Genomic DNA, 14,812 nt, shown 5'->3' with positions numbered 1-14,812 from the left:
TGCGTAACAACATAAACAGGTAAGGTGTAAATATTTATTTTAGTGACGAGTGATAAAAATGACGTTTAACAAATTTACGCAGTGGCGCTAACATATCGAATGTGTATTTACGAATCAGTTGGTCCATTAATTGTTCGAGATGAGCACAATTGCTTCATTCCGTTCCCAATCTAGTCCTTTCTTGTTGAAATGTTATCGTGGCTTGTTAAGGTGCGTTTATCATTTTCATTTATGTGGGCCAGAACATACGAACAACTTGACTTTGAAATAATGAGAAAGGGCCTATAGAGGGAATAGAAAGACGTTAACAACATAAATGACAAATGTCTAGTGCCAGAAGTGGTCTACTATTTTCATTTATGTGGGCTGCTAATCTGTCAGAATATACGAACAACTTGGTTTTGAAATAATGAGAAAGGGCCTATAGAGGGAATAGGTAACAACATAAATGACAAAATGTCTAGTGCCAGAAGTGGTCGACTATGCTCATTCAAACATCTCGGTGGTCTGGGGAGACCTCTAGTGGTTAATGTGAGAAATATAAATGGCGACGGCAGCAACACGTTTCAAACGTCCGTGATTTCTCCACGCCACATCATCCAAAGTAACACGAAAACAATCAATCAACGTATAATGCAACAACAAAAATGTAGTAACTCCTTAATAAATTAATAAATATAAATAAATAATACATTTATAATAAATATATAAATACGATTAAATAAAATGGTACGACTGGTATAAAAACAAGTATAAACGATATAAAAATAAAACTCACCATTACGTTGAATTAGTGGGAGCACTGAGCTTGTTTCTCAGAAACCAGCCGGTTCCATCAAGGCGTAATCGGAGACAATGACACCCCAAGTGGTTCAAGTTTGTCTTTTAATGCAGGATGCTTGGTCTCCATGTGCCGAAGCAGTTTTGGAGGCTTCATTGCCTCGTTAGCTAGCCTGTCGCGCGTCAGAGTCGCCTGTGGCGAAAAAGACATATTTTAAGAAGGACTCCAGAAATGTTCTTTTAAATGCAGCTTTCCTTTTCTTAGAAGTCGTAGCCTCTTCTTCTTCCGTCTCCTCATTGGGCTTTTTTCCCTTTCCGAAGAAGCTTTCCAAACATCTGTTTCTTGCTTGTTTGGCGGGCTCGACTAAGGTGACATGTCACGTGACCGAGAGGAGCGTCTTAACCTCCGACGTCACCGTGCTACTGAGCCAATAATATATTTGGTAACTACAAAAATATATATATTTCTAATGTCATGACCCTAATTTTTTTTTTACAATCTGTTTTCATTTAAAAATAGTTTAACTCACACCCTCATTATTGAAATCCAGAAAAGTCTTCCTTATACAACATGCTCAATTAAATAAATTAGATATCAAAGTAACCAAAGGCGGTATGAAGATCCGTAAAATAAGTCCTCTCTAAGGTATGACATAAATATGCGCACAGAAATATCAATCTGATTTTGGTTTTAATCGGCCCGCTTTACCTTGCGCGGCATATCGGCAGGTGCTGTCCTGCACCGGGACATTGAAGAAAGGCTGCCTGGGCAGCTGGTGGACCCTCATGGTGGTGATCCATTCCTGGCTCATGGTGCACTTGCACGTTGCATTTCACTGGACTACATAAACAATGGTGAGTTTACTTCTCAAAACTTTCTCTTTGGGATGAACTAGCTTTTGTCTGAAGGTCATGTTTTAATGATAACCCTTAATATATTTACTCATTGAATTTTCACACTCGAGGCACGATGAAGTCACTTCTTCACTCAAAGGACTTTTTGAAACAATACGGGGCTTTAACTTCCAGCTCCAGTATATTAGAATTAGAAAAAAAAAACAATCTGGACATATGTACACAAATATATACTGTTGGTGTATATACACATAGAAAATAGTCTTTTTTCCGGGGGTGGGGGGGGGAGGGCATGATGGTGACGACTAGCCCTGCTAGCGATTTCGGGTGGCTAACAAGCACGCACACATAAGCATCTCCATGTTGAGACGTGACACAAAAAGTCTACCCACGTGTCTATAATACATTCGAAAATCTTTCAACAAAAGCAAAACGTGGGTTGGACGTGTTTTTCCCCACACACACTATACGGTAGGTGTCAAGTTGAAAAGAGAAGTCGCGGCACTTTGGGTGGTAATGGGCTGGGCTGGGCTGGGTGGGGTGGGCGTTCAGTCTGTGTCCCTGAGCAGGTCGATGCGCAGAGTAAGCTCATTGAAAGAAGGGCGCAGCCCCGAGTCGTTGTCCCAGCACTCCTCCATGATCTCATAAATCTGCAATGACACGACATTCGTTAATAACTTGTAAGATTTCTTTTGTTGTCGCTTTTACCACACTGTTTTTATCAAATATTTAGTTCTTTTTGATCCCCTCAAATGAACCTATTTGCACATTGCACAGGTTGCTCACATCCTGAAAAAAAATACATGAGCTGACTTCATTTTATTCTCCAGCCAACTTTTGTCAGGACAGAAAGCAAATGCAGCCAGTGGAAGCCTTTAAAGCAGAATTTGCGTTTTAGAAGCTGCGCCACCAGGATCAAGTTTTCAAGATGTCACAAATGAAAAACAGACCTCGTCGGGACAGTGGACGGGCTGCGGTAACCTGCTGCCCGACTTGAGCAGCTCCATCAGGTGGTAGACGATTAGCTGGCCCTGCTTGTCGTTGCCCATCATGGACATGAAGATCTGACCAGGAGTATAAAAAAAAAAAGGTTCAAAACGGTGGACAAGTGAATGCTATGCTAACTGATAAATCACTAATCCTTTGGCTCATTAGATTGTATAAGTGCACGTAATGTTTTTTTCGGATCACATCCACGTTCCACTTGTTCTAAGAGTGTCCAGTTACAAGTTAAACAAATGTTGCAATTACATAAATATGTTATTTAAAGTATATGAGGGACAATTATTTACATGACATTATTTACAAATGATTCATAATTTAGCATTTCTCCTTTGTCCTCCATTTTCTTTATTTGCAGCGTGAGGTGGCTTACGGCCGGCGGGCTGCAGCTCTTCTCGCTGTGGGTGAAGAGCTCGTAAAGCACCACTCCGAAGCTCCACACGTCCGACGCCACGGAGAACCTGCTCTCCGTCAGCGACTCGGGGGCGTACCTGAAGAGGAGAGCGGGCGTCAGGACGTGTTTGTTGAAAGGGAGTCCGTTGAGGAAGTGGGGATACCCTACCAAAAGATGGGGCTCTCTCCTGGCTCTTTGACCATGTAGTACTCCTTATCGTGAGGGAGAACTTTAGTCAGCCCGAAGTCGCCGATTTTCACCCGCTGCTCACTTTCCACCAGGATGTTCCGGGTGGCCAAGTCGCGATGGATGTAGCGCTTGCCGGACAGGTATTCCATTCCCTGCACGAACACGACATTGGAAAGAAGCTCCCGACCAAAGAGTGAAAAAGTGGCAGCTAAGTGTAGGAACCTTGCAGATCTGGGAAGTGTAGTGCATTAGTTTCTTGTGGTCGATCCTCTCCTTGTTCTTCATGAGGTAGTCTCGCAGGCTTCCGAAGGGAAGGTATTCCATGATGAGGCGCAGATTGTGTCGGCCTGACCAGGAAGAAAATCGACAAGTGAACTTGGGATTTTTAGATGTGACACTAAGTCATAAGTTTGGGTCGTGGTGCGGGGTTCAGCTGTTTGGTTTTCGGTGATTAGTTTTGTTTGTGAATTTTGATTGCGAGATTTAGTCACCATATTGTGGTTGTGCTTTTTTTCTAAATTGTGACCTTGGTGACCAAGTTTTGCACGTAGATTTTTGGACATGGCTTTTGATCCCGATTTTTGGTCATCATTTTGTGGTCGTGAGTCTTGGTCAGGATGTTTTTGGTCGGTTGTGCATTTTTGGATGCGAGTTTTCTTGTACTTTTTGTGGTCCTAAGTTAGTGAGTTTCGCTTGAAAGCGTACCCGCGCTGTAGCAGACGCCCTTATACTTGACGATGTTCTCGTGCTGCAGAGACTTGAGGATGTCGATCTCGCGCTCAAAGTCGCGGATGTGCTCCGCTGTGCTGTGCTGCAGCTTCTTCACGGCCACCACTTCGCCCGTGTTGTCCTGCAGCGGGTCGTAGCGGCACATCTCCACGCTGCCGAAGTTGCCCTGAGATACATCGATAAACCGTCGTGTCAAGATAAAGAACAGCAGACAAGCGGTCATGTGTTTTGGGACATTTGTTGTAGTCCTACGAAATAGTATTTTTCTTTTTGGGACGAGTTGTTATAGTCATGTTCTTCGTCAAAATCTTTTGTCAATTTTTGACAGAGTAAAAAAAAAAAAAAAGCCAAGCTTTTTGGCAATGACACAACTCTGCATTTTCATTCGACACGGCTGAGCTCTGGTACCTTTCCTAGCTGTTGTAAGAATATGAGGTGTCTCTCTTCAAACTGGGCCGGCTCCTGGTTTTCGACGCCTCCCGTCGTCCAGCCGGAAGCCGTCGTCCGGTTGGGAAGGATATCGCTGTCCATGATCAACTCGTAGTCTGTAGGACGCGAGGACAAATGAAGGACGTGTGTCATTCCTGACAGTAATGAGAACATCTTGAGCGGGTCAACCAACCTGGTGTAAAAAGGCTGTTCAGGTCCCGGATGATGGCGCGAAACGTCGGCCGGTACGGCGGCTCGTAGTCCGTGCAGTTGCTAATCAGATTGGCCAGCTCGGTCCATTTGGGCGCGGGAAGCTGGTGGTGGTCCTCGTAGAACAGGCATTTCTGGAGCGTTGGGGAAAAGGATGCTTAAAGGCACAATTTTGGTCATAATTTTTGGGAAGTGTCATGGTTCTTTGTCAGGATTCTTTAGTCACGTGCTTGGGTCAAATGCTTGGGACATGTATGTGGGTTGCGGTTTTTGGACTTGGGGTGATACTGATGAGTGTTGGTAACGTCATTTGGTCACCCACTTTGGTCCATGCAATTCCTTCAAGCTTCACCTTGGAGTCATCCAGCGCCGCTAGTGGCCTCTCTCCACCACTGCAAAGTTCCCAAAGAGTGACGCCGTAGCTCCACTTGTCAGCCGCCAGGCTCAGGTTGGCGGGGTCGTCAATGCACTCGGGGGGCACCCACGGGATCCTCTCGATCAAAACTGTACGCAAACAAAAGCACACGCAAATAAATACCTGGTCCGGTCTGGTCAGATAAATACATTTGGCCGAGTAAAATGAATTGAAATGCCATGAATCCTTTACAGCCCCCAAGAAACCGCCCCACATGTTGGTCATGTCTGTATTTAAAAAAAAAAAAAACAGCACTGCGTTGTGTAAGAAACGGCAGCTGCAGACTCACTGTCTTTAGGTAGGACAGTGATGCTGATACCAGGGTCACTCAGCTTGATGAAGGGCGGGTTGCCGGCCCGGCGGTCTTCCTCTCGTATCAGCAGGACGTTTTTGGCGCACACGTTTCCGTGGACCAGGCGCTTCTCTTCCTGCGCATTGGGCAGAAAAATGTGATGAGCCATTTGATAATATGCATCAGCGAGATTTTATTGTGTACTTGAGCTACATCTACAGACATTGACACTTCATTAGACTCACCAGTGCAATTGAATGATGTTTTGAAACGTGTTTTTTGGTCATGCTTTTTGTTTTGGTTGTGTTTTTTTTGCCTTTGTGTCATTAGTCATGGTCTTTGGTCATGCATCTTAATTACATTTTTGCAGCCATGACTTTTTACACTTTGGACTCAGCCTTAAAGTTTACATACCAGGAAATTCATGGCCCAGGCCAGCTGTTTGGCCACTTCCAGCTTCCACAGAATGTTCAGCGAGTTCTTCTTCTTCTTCAAGTAGGTGTCAAGGGAGCCAAACTTGACATACTCCTGTACCATGATGTCTGTAGAGAGACAATATCAGCCACTCAGTAAAATTGAACAAATGGCACCTTTACACTACACACACACACGCACAAAAGCGTGCTCTACTCTTAAATAAGAAATACAGTGCTTTAGTTCAGATAAGAAATCATTTATTGTAGCTTACAAGTGAGCATGTGTGTGTGTGTGTGGTGTTGACTTACTCTCCTCGCCGCACACACATACACCGTAATTGAGAACCAAATGCTTGTGGGAGAGCTGGCTCATCATGCTGGCTGCTTCAAAGAAAGACTGCCAGGAAAAAAAGAAGGAAAAAAAAAAAAAAAAGAAGGGGGTGTCAAAACGCTGGAGATGACCATGACGATAAGAAAAAAGGACAGAAGTGGAACTAATGCGCACTTCCTTTTGACATGAGAATAAATGAGGGGGCTTGCGGAAACTGAGAATATTATTCAGTCAATAACAAGGAATAGAAAAAGTAGTTTCCTTTGTTTTCAATTGGCCAAATTGTGACCACGATTGAGCGGAAAGGTCCAATTTGATATAGCGTTTAATATTGATGTATTTAAAGAGCGAGCGGTAGAAAAGACAAAAAAAACCACAAATATGCACTACCCCATCCACCACTAGGTGTCAGTGTTGAATGACAATGTGTGTAAAATGTTATGGAGATAATCCATCTTCATTTGCATAGCGCTTTCACAACAGCTTCTGCTGTTTTTAAAAGCCCTTTTTGTAGGGCTGCATGAGGAACCAATAGGCAAAATATATTTTTTTAAGGGGTACATCAATTTATAGTCACGTTTTGAATAATGTCACTGTCAAGTCTAATTGATTTAATATATAAAAATTTGAATTATGTGCTTTGGTGCTTCTTTTTATTAATGGATAAAAAAAATATTTTTTTTTTTTTTTTGACGTATCGCCAACTCCTACCTCTGAGTAGTTCCTGTGGGCCTGGTCCAAGACTTTCATGACTACTTCAGTTTGGTGCACAAGTCCGTAGTCTCCGAGCTCCTTGCGCACGCCTTTGAATATCTTGGTAAACGTCCCTCGGCCAAGGCTCTCCAGCTGAGGAATGTCAAACATAAAAAACAAGCGTCATACGCATATAAATAACTAAGTGAAAATATAGAAATATAAAAACAAACAAACATACAAACTCCAAATCTTCCTTCTTGATAGTGTGAAAGACCATCTGACTGACATGGGGTTGATGCAGTGACGGTGAAGGAGGCACGTCGGACGCTTTGTTTCTCCGGCACACCAGCAGACAGGACTTTTCTAATGAAATAAAAAAAAAAAGTATTTTGGCCACCAAAAATATTCCCTTCTCCCGTATCGAAAATGAATTGGAGACAGTAACTCCTTTTCCTCCCTAATCTCTTGTTTGTAGTGTGTCGCATTTATATCGCTACAGCGTTGAAAGGACGAGCGGTGACAAAAAGAGGAGCTAGTATGTCGTGTGGATGAGAAATTCTGCCTTTCGAAAGAAAACACTGTTTTGATAGTTGAAGAGATTACTTTAGGCAAAGCAGGGTAAACTTTATTTATACAGAACATTTCATACACAAGGCAACTAATTCAATGTGCTTCACTTTAGCTATGTGTTGCGAAGGCACTAAAAAATACCAACAAAATGAGAAAGGTAGTCGGTCTCGTGCAATAATTAAAGTTCAGAACCGAAAGGACGTGTTAAAGAAATAAGGCAAGTGGGTCCAGCACAGGGCATGGCACGACTTACCTTTAGGTTTAGGAGCGCAGCACTTGCTGAACTGGAAAATGAAGCTATCGGAGCGCACCGCTTCCTTTTGGTAGCAGTTCAGAAGATCTTTCAGGCTGCTGAAGATCCTTTTGGTTCCGGTGAGGTTGAACTCGCCAACGGACGATCGGGTTATCTGGCAGTGTTTGTATTCCACTGAGTCATACACCTGGGAGGGGGCACAAACAAAAGGAACGTGTTTTAAAAGTCAGGGAAGGGAAAGATTATAGAGAAAGAAAAAAAAAAAGTTTTGTTTGTTATTTTTAAATAAAGGGTCTATATCACAAATTTTCACCTATTGCTTATGTTCACATTATTTAGGTTTTTGTCGAGTCCATCATAGCAGACTGAGCGAGAGGACACGTACTCCTCGGACTGCTCGCCAACCAAACAATCATTCACGCTAAATGCCAGACGATGAAGAGACAGTTATAAAAGAGCAAAATAAACAAACAAATATCTATTCATGTGACCAATCTACAATGGATTAGTGAAAATGTTCAATTGGAAGGAAGGAAGCCGATCAAAAGTATTGAAGGAAGCCAACAACCCGGAAAAAATCCACAGAATCACGCGGGGAACATTTTGGCGATAAGATCTGCTTTTTTGTTAGGTTCTCTGTGGCACGAGTGAGAGAACGACTGCCTTTGCCAACAGCTGCTATTCTGGGTCCGGAATGTATGATTAAAGCGTTCTGGACAGAAAACGAGTTAGCCATTTCGGAAATTGAGACACTTTGCTTTTGTTCTTTGCATACCTCAACAGGGAACGTCAGAAAGTACTTGTTGAAGTCCTTCGGGCTGCACCTTAAAATGTACAAGGTGTGCTTGTTGGCCGATCTCTGAAGTCGGTTGATGGCAAACTCCATCCTACGAGGAGAGACACAGTCCCTTTGTCGGGGATCACAAAAAGAAATCGGTAGCCTCAAACGCAAACCCTCCTTTCCGATCACTTACGAGACCGGGCCATGGCAGTGGCAGGCGATGGCCTCCACCAGCCTAGGGGGCGCCACTTCTTTGCAAAGGTAGTGATGTGCGTCCGCGGTGAGCCGATAGTGGCCATCGATCAGGGACACAAAGGAGAGCGCTTCGGACAGACTGGGGAACTCCAACTCCTGGAAAGCAGAGAAACTAGAACGCTTCAAATCAACAAAATCGACTTTGTGCGTATTTTTTTTTCTCTGTTCGGTAAGTAATTAGCATCGTATTAGCAAGTTTACAAAAAAACACAGAGCGAAGTTCCTTTTAGTGTCAATTCTAAATGACGTGTCCCTGTTAGAAGATATCAAAATCAGTGGCATGTTACCAGGTTCTTGCCATCCTGCTTGTTGATGGTGACCAGGCGGCTCTCAGAGGCAGTTTCCTTGTTGGCCTGCTTGACGCTAATATCAACAACTTCCGGAAAGTCGCACAGCGTCTGCAGCTCCTGGGGTGAGGAGAACCAAAAAAAAAAAACAACAACACACATGCAAGTTGAGAGGTAAAGAAGATACCACCAGAATGGTGCTGGACAAATAATGTAAAACATCCATCAAGTGAATCTACCTTTAAATAGCGCAGAGATGTGGCACCAACCTGGTCGGGATCTTTCAGCTTCTCCCGGCACCACTGGATGCCGGTGTCAGCGGCCACCAGCAAGACGAGCTGGCCGCCGGATGCCTCGCGGACCTGGAAGGTCTCAGTGTAGAAGGCCTTCTCCAGCGACTCCATGCTGATGAGGTACTTCAGCTTGAGGTCCCGCGCGGTGGTGTGGAACTGGCTGAACTGCTGGACAAAGCGCTTGAAGCGGAAGCGGATGCGCTTGCGCGTCAGGAAACTGAAGTCCTCGATCTGGGCGCGCATGTCTTTGGGCAGGAACGACTTGTAGCTGCGTGCACAGACAAAGATGGATGGAAACTACCATGGCTACACAAAATACATCTCCGTTCTTCGTTCGGGCCCACAGAGCGTTTACATGATCATCAAATAACTGCTCGATTTGTTATGATATCATTTTGAGTTGGGCGAGTAGCAATACCAGCACTTGCGACTGCATACAGAAAAACCATGAAACAAGCATGGATTTTGTTATCGAAAAAAAACATTTTTCAGAAAAATGAGCACATTTGGAACTTGTTTTATTGCCTCGTCAGGATTCTGACTTTATTCTCAGAATTCTGACTTTATTCTGACTTTATTCTCAGAATTCTGACTTTATTCTCAGAATTCTGACTTTAATGTCATTTTGACTTCCTCTGCAAATGACCTAAAAAGGAGCCAGTCCACGGTTGCCATGGTACCAGCAAGCGCCGACCTTAGAGCCAGGAGCTATTTTAAGATGCAATTATCACATCGGGTGATGAACTGATCTGCTGATAACAAACATGAAACCCACACTGTTTAAAGTTATAAAAATAATAATAATAAAACAAAATGTAAAATAGTTTGTGGAATAAAAATTGCAAATAATGATAATAAAAAGCTTATCTAGCTGGCTAAATTAATCAAATAAAAACAATCTAAAACTTGAAAATGAAAGCAACAAACTCGCTTGATAATGTGAATACGGCTTACTGAACGAAGGTCGCGACATTGTTGATTTCAACACGAGACGTGAGAACGTGGACGAAGCGGCTACCTCGTAGTGCGGTAGACGTCCAGCGGCGACACCTCTTTCTCGTTGGCGGTCCGCGTCATGTCCAGCACGGCCATACCCAAGCACTCCTCCTGGGTCTCGTGAGAGCTGGAAAGCTTGACCAAGCCACTGATGAAATCGTTTCTCCACTAGAGGGATTGGCGGGGATGGACAGACTTTGTCAGTATTGCCAGAAATAGAAATGAGAAATATTTTCCACCCAAAGCGAATGGTGATGTCCTCCGGACGTTTCCTATTTAAAAAAACCAAAAAAAAACAACCTTGGACGACAATGGAGACTAAACAAATAATTGGATGGATTTTCTTCCAAGTATCTATGTTTCAGGGTCAGTAGGTCTGCAGATTGCAGGGGCATCTCCTGTGTTTGAGCTAGCCAAAGATTTTCAATCATTTTTACTTTTGGGTTCTGGCTGGGCCATTGCAAAACCTTCTGCGCTGAATAAAGCCAGTTGTGGTTTTTTTTGTAGATTTGTGAACTGCTCCAAATTGTCACACGTTTAACATGAGTCCCATGCACTGAAAAACGGACACTCCATGAGCCTACTAAGCCCACAACAATTAACATTGGCAAAAGCACACATACTGTAGAAGCAACACACTCACCTGATAAAAGAGGTATGACATCACACAATCATCCAAAATGGGACTTTCTGATCCCTTTGCAACGCCGTATCGATAAGCCCGGGACGCCCCACCGCTGTACCAGCCAGGGTAGTAGTACCTGCCACCGACACGCGATGTGACTTGACGCGTTTGCAACGTCAGCCTGCAAAATGATCACCCAACGCTACCTTATTCGAAAAAACACATCTTCCGAGGCGGACTCGTCCAGATGGAAAATATGGCTGGGGCAAAACCACAAGCGGTCTCGCTCCCTGAAGAGGCCAAAGAGGCTGAAGTAGACAGGCGCTACGCCTGCGGACACACAAACGAAGTCAAGTCAAGTTTATTTGTATAGCCCTAAATCACAAGCAGTCTCAAAGGGCTTCACAAATTGACAATTATTCTCAAAGCATCCCCTGATCTTAAGCTCCCAAAAGCACATGTAAAATGTAAATAAAAGCACGTTACATAAAAACACGTAAAATAATAGCAAAAAATACAAATTAAAAATACCTGCTGTTAGTAGACGGGACATAAAAATCCAGTTTGGCTTAAACCAAGCACTGAGTGGTCAGCAAAGAATTAAAAGTCAGCAATTCATCTTCTTGGATTTGATCACTGCGGGCAGTTGATTTGAGGACTGAACGGCTCAGTGGGGACTTTTTCTAGTCACTTTTGTGAGCAAAGTACACAGCATTGCATCGGAGGGCTACACGTAATAAAAGCTGTTTTTGGTGCCAACACAAGTCAGCGCAAGGCCAATAAATTTGCCCTTGAATGTCAACCGTGTTTGTTCTATCATCAGACGCTCAAGATTCGATTACGGCAACATGCTGGTGAGATCGAGCTGCACTAAATACCGAACGCCATCTTTTAATCTTTCATTTTAGTGATCCCGTGGGTACAAAAGTGATTGATCAAACGCGGCACTAAAGTGGAAGATGAAGGCCAGTGATCTTCAAAATTTTTTATTTAATGTGGTCTAATTGTGAAGCAGTTTTTCCACTGAGTTTGCCGTTTGCTATTTTTGCATTTTACAACTTGAATTTAATTGTTGATCCCAAGTAAAAAGGAAAAAAGAAGACTTGGGAAATTTGTAAAAGATTTGCTCTGCTCCTTAAATAAATTAAAAAAAAAAAAGTACAGTCCTTAAATAAATCATTAAAAAAGTACAGTCAAGGAAATGTAGAAAAAAAATACTCACTGCATGCTTTGGCAGCATCGATGCACAGCTCCTCGGCCACGTAATCGCCGGCCGGGTAGCTCAGGAATTTGCAGTCGGACTCTCCCCGGATGCTGTGATAGAAGCGAAGCCTCAGAACAGCGGGGTCAGCGGGCTCGGTGCCGCCGGCCGGGTTCCTGTCCGGACACTGCCGATGGGCGCTTCCGTTCCGGTGCTGCACTGTGGGGCACGTGTCCGCCGTCGCGTCCATGGCTTGCTGAGAGACCATCGGCAACGTGCCACCTGCAAAAAAACAAAAAGGTAATCAAAATTGAAATGAAATTGAAAGCGGCAGACTTCCCTGAGTCTTTGCAGGAATGTCTTCTTGAGATTGTTTTGTTTGTCTACGCAAAACACTGAGTGCTGAATTGGAACAAATAAATAAAAAACACCAAGGCTTATTTAAGTGACTGAATTTGATATATTTCCATTACTAATGCTTGAGTCCTACACTTCTAATAAAAGCCTTCTTTTTAACTCAGCTCAGTCACTTTTGGCAGTGACTTTTTTTCCCCCACTGCAAGATAAATTCATGCTGTCAGAGTTTATGAAAATGTGAACATTCACAGAATGTTACTATCGGCAGTTTGAAGGGAGAGCCCCGCTTTAAGCGATTAACGCAATCTTTTACTCACAGGAAATCAATTTTGTCGACTTCAGCAAAAATAACCCCAAAAAACCCAAACACCACTTAGATTGCAACGTTGCAGCCCTCTCAAACAAGTGCACGCAATCATACTTTGACAAAGTGCTTAATAATACCTTCAAAATATCCATCCATGTATTTTCGCGATTATTTCTCCTCATTAGGGTGCAGCCACGCTAATCTTTGAGGGGGAAAAAAATTTAAATTTATTCAAGGCAGGATCGTTGATGCAATTTGCTTTGATTGTTGGATCCGAACAAGTGGTGATAAAACAAGAATATGATGTTTGTAAATTTGGTTAAATTTTGAGAATGAATACAAATCCTATCAACACCTATGTTACAATTATTTAAAATACACGTTAGTTTTTGGGGCCGCTCTATGTATCATGCGTATGCATGTATGTTAGGGCTTTCGAAGTAAAAGCATAAACTTTCTTCGAAGTGTGATTCATTTGACACCTTTATTTACTTCCTATAGGCAATTTAACTTTCAGTTTTACATGATTGACGCTTGTTGGTTTCACTGGGCGTCTATTACACGAACATTGCGGGACGGCCCGGTTTCTGTCCCCGCGTATGGCGGGGGTCCACTGCATGGATATTTGGGATGTGGGAGGTAGCGGGATTCGAACCCCGAACCCGAGAACTGTGAGGCAGGAGTACAAAACACTTATTCACCCTGTTACCTAGTTTCATAACACTGTTTTCAAAAACATGTTCAAGTGTGTAACTGGTAACAAATGAAAGAGGGGGGGGGGGGTCAAATAAGCTTAAACAGGTAACCTTTGCAAGTAGGCAAACACGCACGCACACGTCTCCTCCCACCGCAAAGGTTGGATGATACGTGACGTCACAGCGAAATAACCTTTTTATCCGGGGTGACAAGTTTAGCAGCTTATATGGGTAATATGGTGTTGAAATAGTCGAGCTGCAAATGATTTGTGACGGGAGGTCAAACACTTACTTCGCGAGATGAGCAGCCAGCGGTGCAGCTAGCCAGCTAGCTCAGTGCTAGCTCCCCCGTAGGCCACCAGCAGTCCGGACGACTTTGACAGCTCACGCTTGTCTTTACAAATTTGACTTGAAATGGATAAGTCAGACAAACAGCCCCCTCTTACTCCATTCCCCTTCCGCGTTGCTTCTAAACTGGCCGCTTTTGGGACTCCAAACACGGCCAGTTCCCCATTTTCTCCCCCCCACCCGTACACGTCCACTCCCCCCCCGATGAGCAACTTTATCCCTTTGGTCTTATCTCGTCAACATAACTTTAAAACTAACACAAGTTCCCGTGCCCTAAATGGAAGAAAGAGCCCCCCGGTTCACCCATTATATTGCAGCTACGACTGTGTGAGTCGAGTCGCGGTGTTCCATTGAGCTAAATCGGGAAAACTTATCCACTTGTTGCGCTGCAGTGCTAAGCGTGGACGAGCTAGCTGGAAAGCGGCACTGGACCCAAGTCAACAAGCGACCTCTCCCACCGCTCCGCGCGGTGCGTTCAGGGACAACGGAAATCCCCCAATCACCCAATCACAGTACCTTTTCCTTAAAAAATAAAAATAAAGTTCATTTTTTATATGTGGATGTTATGGTTTTAGTAGTTTACTTTAGCTCTTATATTTGTGCTACCTTATTAGGACGCGGGATGGCACAAGTGCAAGAACAAAAATATAAAAAGCAGAAGAGAAAATGAATGGGTGGGCAGACAGATGAATAGAGAAGTTGGCCTTTGTGTTGTTATTGTCAACCCACCTAACTGAGTTTTAACCATCAAAGTCTACGAATTATTGAGGACTTGTGCAGCCATCCATCAATTAATAATTTAATGTTAATAATAGTTAATGCGCATTTCAATAACGAATTTGGCTTTTTGTCAAAGCATCCGGACCTCTAGTTGGCGGTGTGCTCGTGAGATGTTCTTGTTTCTCACCGGATGTAGTATATATAGCGGAAGTTGAGCGGAAATGTTTCGTAATGATACACATTCACAATAAAACTATTATGTTTATTAATGACCCGTCAAATAAAGGATGTTAAATACAGTGGATTATTTCATAATAATAATTTGATTAGAAGACGAACAAATCAATAACAGCTAAGTATACAAGTTAAGCCTTTTTAATAATTCA

At 43.3% G+C, this 14,812-nt stretch overlaps 1 protein-coding gene across 2 annotated transcripts; it reads right to left on the bottom strand.

The window, feature by feature from the left end:
- Positions 1–1,673: 1,673 nt before the first annotated feature.
- On the bottom strand, positions 1,674–14,187 carry jak2b (Janus kinase 2b). Of its 2 annotated transcripts, none has more exons than XM_037259870.1 (24): positions 13,651–14,187; positions 12,021–12,281; positions 11,005–11,128; positions 10,817–10,934; positions 10,196–10,341; positions 9,124–9,445; positions 8,885–9,004; positions 8,536–8,693; positions 8,337–8,448; positions 7,562–7,748; positions 6,977–7,101; positions 6,754–6,888; positions 6,021–6,108; positions 5,710–5,837; positions 5,293–5,431; positions 4,941–5,092; positions 4,572–4,722; positions 4,358–4,494; positions 3,926–4,115; positions 3,443–3,567; positions 3,200–3,372; positions 3,011–3,128; positions 2,586–2,699; positions 1,674–2,285 (listed from the first exon to the last, which is right to left on the bottom strand). In XM_037259870.1, exons 2-24 carry the CDS (start codon positions 12,265–12,267, stop codon positions 2,184–2,186), a joined length of 3,411 nt encoding a protein of 1,136 aa, XP_037115765.1. In that variant the 5' UTR covers positions 12,268–12,281; positions 13,651–14,187; the 3' UTR covers positions 1,674–2,183. The 2 variants fall into 2 exon arrangements, with proteins under 2 accessions (XP_037115765.1, XP_037115766.1); XM_037259871.1 differs by having other exon boundaries at positions 2,142–2,285; positions 9,154–9,445; positions 13,651–14,186.
- Positions 14,188–14,812: the final 625 nt, after the last annotated feature.

The sequence above is a fragment of the Syngnathus acus genome, chromosome 9 (genome assembly GCF_901709675.1).
Source record: "Syngnathus acus chromosome 9, fSynAcu1.2, whole genome shotgun sequence".
Taxonomy (NCBI): Eukaryota; Metazoa; Chordata; class Actinopteri; order Syngnathiformes; family Syngnathidae; genus Syngnathus; species Syngnathus acus.
The sequence above is the reverse complement of the archived record's forward strand: the minus strand, read 5'-3'. Positions and strand labels throughout refer to the sequence as shown.